We start from the raw sequence: 9,723 nt of genomic DNA on the forward strand, positions 1-9,723 counted from the left end.
GAAGAAGAAGAAGGTCAGAAGAAGAAGAAGAAGAGTGGGAGGCGGCCCCTGTGGTTTTTAAGTTTAAAAGTGGCAAATTAGGCCCCTGTGGTTTTATTTTAAGTCTAAAAATGGCAAATTAGGCCCCTGTGGTTTTTATTTGTTTTTTATTTCCAGTTTTTTTTATTTCCGGTTTTTTTTAAGTTTAGTTGGTTTTTTTTTTTTTAATTTTTAGTATTGTATTTTTTAATTTAATGAAGTATTTTAAGTTTTTAATTTAAAAAAAATAAATAATTGTGTAATGATTGGATGGGGCGTTATTGGACATTATTCCACTACGTCACTTTTGCAAAAACGCCCAATAATGCCCCCATGCTGACTGGACTGTCACATAGCAGAAAACGCCCCAGGGTGGGGGCATTATTCATCAAACCACTACGCATGGTCTAATATTAAGCACTTTATTTGCACCAAAATAGCTAGATTATTTTTTTAGTTTTCTTTACAAGATGTTTTCTATGCAATTGGTGTGCGAAAACACAGTCACTCCCAAAAAGAACAGACAGTTGAAGCTGAGAATTAGGGGTGAGCAAGATTAACCATGACTGACCATTGACTGATAACTGAACCGTTATCACACTGAATTTAACCGAAATTGATATAACTGACGGTTATGGTTAAAGTTTTGTGATTAACCCATAAATCGGTTATATTTATGGTCAGTGGCGTCTTTGAGAATTCACATACCCTGTTCGAGCTCGAAAAATGGGCCCGTATGCTTTAACGATAAACAACATAATTACGAAAATGACAAAAATTATATATATCTATGGAACCCATTAAATCTAACCACCATCCAAATTGATATCCACCGTCGGATCATGCTGAGATGAAATCTCAGCCGTTTAAACTCATAAAAATAACCGCTCTAATGGCGGTTCAGGGCGGTTTTTGACAGTTTTCCTGCTGGTGGTTTTGCTCCCAAATTTTCTGCTCATGATCTCCACTTCTCAGCAGGTTTTCTTCATATTTTAAGACCCATTATCTCTAAACCAACTCCTACAATCAGTTGAGATGATCTATTGCTATATAATGCAGCAGTTTTAAAGAAGTTTTCTAGAATGTTGAGGCGTAAATCATAGAGCAATTTACACACCATCAGAAAACTCCAATTCCTCCGTACCTTTCACCTCTTCCATAAAATTTCTAGGTTATGCGAGGGTTTCTTCCAAATCCCCTATCAAATTTAACCAATATGCTCCACCAAACAACCAAAATCACTTTCTAATCTCAACCACACTAATCCAATCGGTACACACACAATTGTAACTAGATGGATGCGTATGAGTCGATCATACGAAGCGGATCAAGTTTTCAGTTATAATAAACCGTTTAGAGACACTACGTATACGAAGGTTTTCGTTGGAGGACTTCCATGGGAGACTCATAGCAAGACGGGTACTCTGAACAATCTGCGGGGATTTTGGAAGCGATTGTAATTATGTAAAATCATCCTTAGTTCTGCCCTAATTTCTTCTCTCACCACCTACCAGATTGAAGCCTAAAATCATCACCATTTAATTCCTCGTCACCGGAAACTATCATCGTTACCATAACATGTTAGTTATTCTCAGTTTCTTTTTTAATTTTTTATTGATCGATTTGTTTGGTTTTTTTCATAAATGGAGGTGGATTTTAAGTAATTTGCAGGTCATCATTTTCTCCTCATCTGAACTTTTAGCATGATTATTCTGTTCAGGTTTCAGAGTTTTTATGTCGAGATTTGTTATGACCAACTCCTCTTCGATGGAGACGAGTAAGATACTGTCAAAATTTCCAACTTAATGGAGACGTACTTATCTATGTGCACTTTTAACCAGACGGGTTATTTCAGATTTTTATTTTAATTTTTTTTAATGGCTTCTATTTAATTAGAATCACATTGAAGTATTGAACTAGACTATTTATTTTAGGTTTTTACTTTAAATCTTCAATTAGAAACACATTTTTTAACAGGAACTATATTCTGTTCGTAATGTACTTTTATTGCTAATTTGCAGGTTTATGAGGCTATAGCGTTTCGGCTTAACAAAGGGCATGATAGAGGGGTGATTACATTTGCTGAAAACATTGAAGCAGTGAACATCAATGGATCACTTTCTGAACCAGACTAAAATGATGAAGTTCACATATTCATAATTCAAATATTGTTGATATTAAAGTATATTGATATATTCTTATGTACTTCATGCAGGTCTGCCATTATTATTGCTAATGAATATACATCTAGACTTACTCGCTATTTATATTGAGGTTAATTTTTTTAGTTCTTACTTTGCCTACCATTTTGTAGATACATGTTCAGTTAAAAAATTTATATTTTTTTAGTTCTTACTTTGCCTACCATTTTGTTGATATATCTACATTTAAAATACGGATGCAATGTTCCTATGCTTTTGATTAATGATGTCAGTACACACAATGAGTTAAACAATGTATTGGTTTAACATTTTTATAGTACACACAATGAGTTAAACAATGTATTGGTTTAACATTTTTATTTGCTTTTTTGCATTAATATAATTGTCTTCGTTTGTTGCATCCTAGGTCCATGGGTTTACTATGTTATAACTTGTGAATATAAAATGCAGGTTGATCACATGGGTTATCATAGCAAATGGAGACTATTTTGGATTGAATCAAAGTGGTACAAAGATGTATCTTTATCTTTCAGTTTTACTTTTTGTTAGTTCAAGTGGAAATGGAGTCTAATCATGTCATTCATGTGGTTCAGTTCGGCTTCTGTTTGAGTTCTAATATGGGTTATTTTCGTTTTTTTTGTCCAGAAATAAGAGATTTGCATTGTGACAATCGAAGGAGAACCGATAACAAGCTATGGAGGCAATGTTAGTGGTTTTGACGCCACTGTTGTTGAATCCAATATATGATAAGCTTTATGTCATGAAGTTCGTGTTCTTGGAACCGTTGTCTATGATATTAATTACAAAGTCCTGCTTTTTTAAAGATGAATAGTTAACACATTCATTCTGACTACAAAAGCAACACCATTACCATAGTTATATAGATCTTTGGATAATACACTTTAGGAGGTTATATGCTTGAAAAATAAATTCCGAACAACTTTCAATGCATCCGTGATCCTTTTAAGGTAGTTTTTTTTCTTGTATATTAGACCCATTTGAAATATAATATAACCCAAATTGATCATTCACTTATGAATGATCAAATTTGCCACCTTTACTTATTCTAGGTACAATTTGACCTTTTGAGGTCAAACATGTCCTGCTTTTTGAAATTTTTATGAATAGCCTACACATTAAACTTTATTAAAAACAATATTATTAAAATAATAATATAGATCTCTGAATTATAGCTGAAAGGTGGCAGGTTTGTGGACGCTTCTTTGAATCAGCTTCTGGTCCAAAATTGATTTAAGCATGTTTGCGAGTAAAGATATCCTCTTTCTTGCTTCTCTTGTAGGCAACAACTTTTGGTGGTTCCAACATCAATCCAACTACTTAGGATGGAAATAAAGGCAAAAGCCAATAAATGCGAAGGCGGATCTAGGTTTCCTGCTCAGGTAAAATATGTTTACATTTGGTTTCTTTGGTGCACCCTTCATGTGTTGGTTCAGTTCTGTTTTATGCATAATGGAAAACATGAATACATACCTTTGATTGCATCAGTACCGGCCAGAAAAGAATCCAGATGTAGATGCAGCAATAGTGTTTGACATAGTTGTCAGTTTTGGTTTGGTTCCTCCTTAGGGTGCAATCTAATGATGGTGGCGATGAGAACCGAACAAGGGAATTCGGTTAGGAGAGGAGGTCGAAAATTATGATGTTATGGCTAATAGGGTGTCTGATTTTGTAACTGAGTAACCCTTTAACCTCCACATAATTCTCCTTATATAAGCACCCAGGAGGAAACCTAATTAGTTAATAAGGGTAATATGGTCCATCAACAATTACCAACTAATTATTAATAGGTTGTTATATATTTTGATCCATATAATGTAAATGATTATAATGGCTACTAGATTAAATATTAAATCATAATATATTTTATCTTACATCATGAACCCGAGGCAAGGTCTTTGTCTGGTCATGCAATCTCATAAAATATGTCCAATAAATCAGTTGAGAATCCGCATAAGGAAAGCCTACAAAGAAGATGCTTTTAGGCCACTTTTTCATCACCATGATTGTCCTAAGTTTGACTTGAGTTGTCAATCCCCAAGGCCATATAGAAATTCCCATGCTTATCAGCTGGCGATGACTATATGAGGCAATTATATGTGAAATTTGATTAACCATTTGTTTGTTAAATTGACAACACTAGTAAATTTTAGTATATAGTGTTATTTTTTAAAATTTATTTTATAATTTTAACAAGTGTACTTTTAGGAGGCATATTAGCAACACGTTAGACCACTAATTCTAAAGGAATGTGATAATGAATGGAGAAGGCTAATAGAACAATGTTGGGCACCTAACCCTATGGTAAGGCCTTCCTTAAATAACCGGCTGGTCACCCATTATGTGACACACCATACTGAAGGCAGTCATGGCCATATTTGAAGGAAGAGCTTGAAAAATAAACTTAGTACCATTAATGGTTTACTGAATTAGATAAGTGTAGAGAAACTGAATTTGAAGATGCAAAGAAGAAATGGGTTTTTTAGTTAGGTTTAAAAGCTAAGTAGCAAGGTTTGAACGGTTGTGCTAACATGGGTGTTGAGTTTTTCTTGGTTTTTTAGCATTTTTATTTTTGGATGGCATTTTCTTAGAATTTTTGAATGAAGATTACATATGATGATAAATAATGAGTAGTTCATGTTTATGTGGAAAATACAATTCTCATATCAGTAATGAGTAGCCTCAAAAGTATAATTATACATCATCATTTTTTTGTCCTTGGTGAGGGCTTATTGTTGGTTGAGTCAAGGGTGGGAAAAGAATGATTTAACCAGCATCATGACATGGTTTTTTGAAGGATAGGAAAATTTAGCTTTTTTCAAAAAGGAGATGGAATAGAAGAAAAGGAGAAGCAATCCCAAACACCCTCAATATATATTATCTTTGTTTGTTACGTTGTTAGCGTAACCCGTCCACCGGACGGGTATTAAACTAGTTTAGTATTGGATTGGAGCCAATAAACCTATTGTTAAGTTGGGTAAATTATAAAAAATACAAATCTTTTGATAATGGGCCTCTATATTGGATTTGTTTTGTGTGTACAATTTTTATTTTTTTTAAATAACATATATATATCGAATTTTTTTTTTAAATCCCGTGCCCCTCGAAAAAACGGACCTTGTGCGGAAGTCCTCCCCGCACACCTAAAGAGCCGCCCATGTTTATGGTTATGGTTAAGAGTGCCCCTTAACCAAACTATAACCGAAGTGAACCCCATGAAAGTATTTTTTTATTATATTTGGGTAAATTACTTTTTGAGTCCCTTTGTTTTATGGGTTTTAACTAGTTGAGTCCAAAAGCAAAAAGTTTAACGACCTGAGTCCCTATAAGCATTTTCTTTAACATTTGAGTCCAAATTTCTAACTCCATCCATCAAATCTATTATGTTAACTATGAGGGTAATTTGGTCATTTACACACAAAGTACAACTCTTATATGCACAAAAGTATAAGAAACAAGTGTCTAATGCATAAACTTTTAATATATAATATATATAAAATAATTAGATATATATAATAAAACACACACACCAGCATCTCATCTTTACACACTCCTCTCTCTCTCTCTCTCTCTCTCTCTCTTTCTCTCTCTCTCTCTCTCTCTCTCTCTCTAAACACCTGCACAACCACCATACCCACAACCACCACCTCCAAACACCCACCACCGCCGTCATGTCCCCAATAATCAAAATCACACATCCAAACACCTCGTTTTTACCCAATCAATTAAAACAAGAAAACGGATATTCGGTTTGAACACAATATCACCTCGTTTTTACCCAATTTCGACATCTCAAACCTTCCACTCCTAGAAAACACTCAATCTTCTTCCTCGGCCTGGTTCTGTGCTCTTTGGATTCGTCTCGCCGGAACCGTGTATCTCCGACCAGATGTATCCCTCTTCCTTAATGACTAATCGGGTAAATATTTGATACCTGTTACTCATCTCTTGTAGCCAACCCAATGGATTTGCTCGCATCGACACATGAGGAATAGAGAGGGAGACAACATTCAGTTCTCGAATCTTCATCTTTCTAACTCCGATTCTACACCACATCGAGACCCATTTCAGGTAATCCCTCGCTTCTTTAGTGGGTTTGGTTGAGATTGAAGTGAGGGGTTTTCCGGCGCCAGAGATGGGGTGGTTGTGGAGATGAAGGGAGGGTTTGAAGTGGCGGAGGTGGTGGGGTTTAGGGTGGAGTTTACAGATGTTGATGGATGGAACGGTGGTTGATTTCGCCTGAGAGAGTTTTTGGTGGTGCTTGGTTGTTTGAAGACAGTGGAGATAAGGGTAAAGGAGATAAGGTTATTTATTTTTTAATTATAAGGGTATTTTGGTCATTTAACAATATTTGACCAAAAAAATTCTAACAGTGTTAGAAATTTGGACTCAAATGGTTAAAGAAAATGGTTATAGGGACTCAGGTCGTTAAACTTTTTGCTTTTGGACTCAGCTAGTTAAAACCCATAAAACATAAGGACTCAAAAAGTAATTTACCCTTATATTTTCCTATATTAGTTTAGTTGTTTTCATGTCACATTAATTATCTGTTCTTATGTTCTCGTTAATTGTAACTACCTATTAAATGCATTTCAACCCTTGGATTAAGCTGAGAAGAAATCATGACCATAATGATTCATCATAACCTTCTAGAAGGAGAAGTTGTAAGACGGTTTTTCATTTCACTGATTTCTCCCACGGCGTCTACGATCACAACTATCCTAACCCCACATCAGTCATTAATGGATGGAAACCCACTTCTACACTCCCAATTCCTTCTTCCTCTCCAAATCCCTATTCATTATCGTTCGTAATTCGTTGAGTTTCAAATTCCTTAGGAAGAAGAAATCAAGGATCAAAAAGGTAAGAACGACGGAGGCTTGTCTATCGCCAATAAGAAAGGAAAGTCAGCAAGGCAAGAACCCTATATATTCCGGTCGTCATCAATTTAGGATTTTTTTTTCTGTTCTAGTGTTAAATTTTAGTTTATGTAATATTATGATGTGTGATTTTAGGTTTGTAATAGAATGGGTTATCTTCTGTAGATCCTTGTAGTTGGAGAATGGTTACTTGCACCACTGACCATTCTGTTTCGGCTTTGTAAGTTTTTTTGGATCGTTTTATTTAGTTTTATTTTTATAAAATAATTGAATCTCTATGGGTTTTGATTCTTGATCAGAGGGTTGCCTAGTCAAAACTTATTCGGGACCTTATCGTCTACAATCGGGAATCTTAGCAACTTGCAATCAGTGTAAGTTCTTGATTGGTCTTGTTTTGTTGTTTTTAACTAAAAGTCAACCAACAGTAGTAAGGAATAAGAATTGATAATTGTATTGTATACAATTGTGTAGTACGCTACAGAATAATGCGATATTTGGACCGATTACGGACGCAACTGGGAAGCTGCAGAAGCTTCAAACTCTTGATCTTTCAGGAAACATGTTCAGTGGTCAGCTTCCTAGCTCTTTTGGCGATCTCAAGAACCTTAATTTTTTGTAAGTTTTAATCGTTATATATGTATTAGCAATATAAGTGCTAGTAAAATTAAACTTATAACAAAAATTTACTCATTTCGAATAACTTTTCTGAGCAAGACAGGCGCATGAACAACAATAGTCTTACCGGCTCGATTCCCTGATCTTTATCTGGAGTTGGAGGTCTAACTCTTGTGTATGTCACTTTTCCTATCATCAATCTTTCTTAATTACATAAAGATGAAGAAGATGGTGTAGAAGTGATTAGAGATGAAGATTGAAGAAGATTTGAGGGAAAAACTTATAAAAATAGCCTTGAATTGCGACAGAGTCTTGGGGAGCGGATGAGAGAACCAAAGTGTTGAAATGAGACACAATGACCCTATTTATAGGTGAGGGTGGGAATTTAAGTCGGTGCGCTCGAATGGGTTCGGATGGGTGGCATTCGGATGGCTCCATTCGGATGGCTTCCATTTGGATGGCCTCCATTCGGATGGCTCCCATTCGGATGGGTTTGATTCGGATGGTTCCCATTCGGATGGCCTCCATTCGAATAAGTTTTGGTGCGATGTAAATTTCCAAGTTAAGCATTACGTTGCGTTAATCATTGTGGATACTTTACGCGCTTTAGTGAGATAAGTAGTATCGTGTTAGGTTGCGTTTCGGTGCGATAAACTGAGTTGCGCGTGCCAGCGTGTGCGCATTTAACAAGTCTTAATACCAAGATATTTATAGCTAAACTATTTATATAATAGGTCATAGCATAAGTAACTGCCTTTCGAGTTTGCGTTGAGTTTGCGTTTGCGAGTAGCGTAGCAATAGCGTAATAGTATATGCGAAAAGTGTAAGCGTGTCGTAAAAAGCGATGTAATCTGAAAATATGCAAAGTAGTGTTTGCGGTATAGTTTACATTATGATCCGAATCTCTAGTGATAGGCGTAACGAGAGTAACAAGCGTGAAAATGCGGGTTGTTACAGTCTCCCCTGCTTTAGGAAATTCCGTCCTGAAATTTATTCGCAAGGAGGACTGCGAGAATTGACACGAGTAAGTAGCGATTCAAGTGTTAGGGTACGCGGAGGATGGACGAGCAATCGATTGAGGATTTGACGGGTGAGAGCGTCTCGGTGACAAGGGTTAAGCGATGAGTAAAGCGATTCGTTTGGCTAAAGGATGGTAATTCACGAGTTAGCGATCCAAAAACGTTTTTAAGTTCTAGAAAGGTTTTACCGAAAAGAGATTTTAAGGAAAACTGGGTTTATGAAAATTTTTTACGGCGTGGCGTTAAACTGAGTCGATGTTCACACCAGTGTTGTAAGAGAAGTTTTGTTAAGTTATTAAAAGATTTTAAAGAAGCCTTGATTCATGAAAATATTTTCTTATGCCGTGGTGTTTAACTGAGTTAATTGTTAAACCATCGTTGTAAGGAAAAGCTTTCTTTGTCCAGAAAGGCTTTAATTCAGATTTAAAAGAATTTTCAGAAAGATTTCCATTTATTCCTAAAAGTTTACAAGAAAATTTTTCCTATACAAATAAGTTTTAACGGTACAAAAAAAGTTTTAATTAGCGTCGAGCCCCACATGGCACCACGGTAAGCGGTAATGGTAAGTTTAACGCCGAATAGAAAAAAGTAAATATATATATACTTACCTCGTTGAGGTCTGCCAACAACCATTCATTATGATGGTGACGATAGCCGGACACGACCTCGTGCGCGTGAACATCATTTCCACTCCAATCGTAAGAATCAGGGACATTAGACCCCGCTTAATACAAGCGGTGTGCTAAGTATTTCATAAACAAAAAAAGAAAAAAACAAAATACGTTAAAAAAATGATATACCACAATGCTACCCGGAACAAACGTGCTAGTGTTTGCCTCAGACGGCTCACCGAAAACAAAGTTGTACCAAGACATGTTTGTTAGTGAATGTGAATATATAACTAAGACGACATATATATCGTCTTCTTCGTCGTTTTATAGAGGAGGAAGAATTCAAATTTAGAATTCAATACGGGTCGTATAGCCCTATATGATGCGTATAGGGCTTACG

General features: G+C 35.7%; 1 protein-coding gene across 7 annotated transcripts; it reads left to right on the top strand.

The window, feature by feature from the left end:
* Positions 1–964: 964 nt before the first annotated feature.
* Positions 965–8,412, top strand: LOC110904748 (protein NSP-INTERACTING KINASE 3-like). 7 transcript variants are annotated; one of them, XR_004879778.1, is made up of 10 exons: positions 968–1,598; positions 1,739–1,795; positions 2,040–2,087; positions 2,234–2,292; positions 2,631–2,686; positions 2,826–3,148; positions 3,481–3,580; positions 7,378–7,449; positions 7,550–7,693; positions 7,797–8,412. XR_004879778.1 is itself a non-coding variant. In XM_022150602.2 (4 exons), exons 1-4 carry the CDS (start codon positions 7,261–7,263, stop codon positions 7,834–7,836), a joined length of 294 nt encoding a protein of 97 aa, XP_022006294.1. In that variant the 5' UTR covers positions 6,738–7,260; the 3' UTR covers positions 7,837–8,412. The 7 variants fall into 7 exon arrangements, 1 of the variants encoding a protein (XP_022006294.1); XR_004879777.1 differs by having other exon boundaries at positions 969–1,598; positions 2,040–2,162; XR_004879780.1 differs by lacking the exon at positions 1,739–1,795 and having other exon boundaries at positions 965–1,598.
* Positions 8,413–9,723: the final 1,311 nt, after the last annotated feature.

This window comes from Helianthus annuus, chromosome 14, assembly GCF_002127325.2.
Source record: "Helianthus annuus cultivar XRQ/B chromosome 14, HanXRQr2.0-SUNRISE, whole genome shotgun sequence".
Classification (NCBI taxonomy): domain Eukaryota; kingdom Viridiplantae; phylum Streptophyta; class Magnoliopsida; order Asterales; family Asteraceae; genus Helianthus; species Helianthus annuus.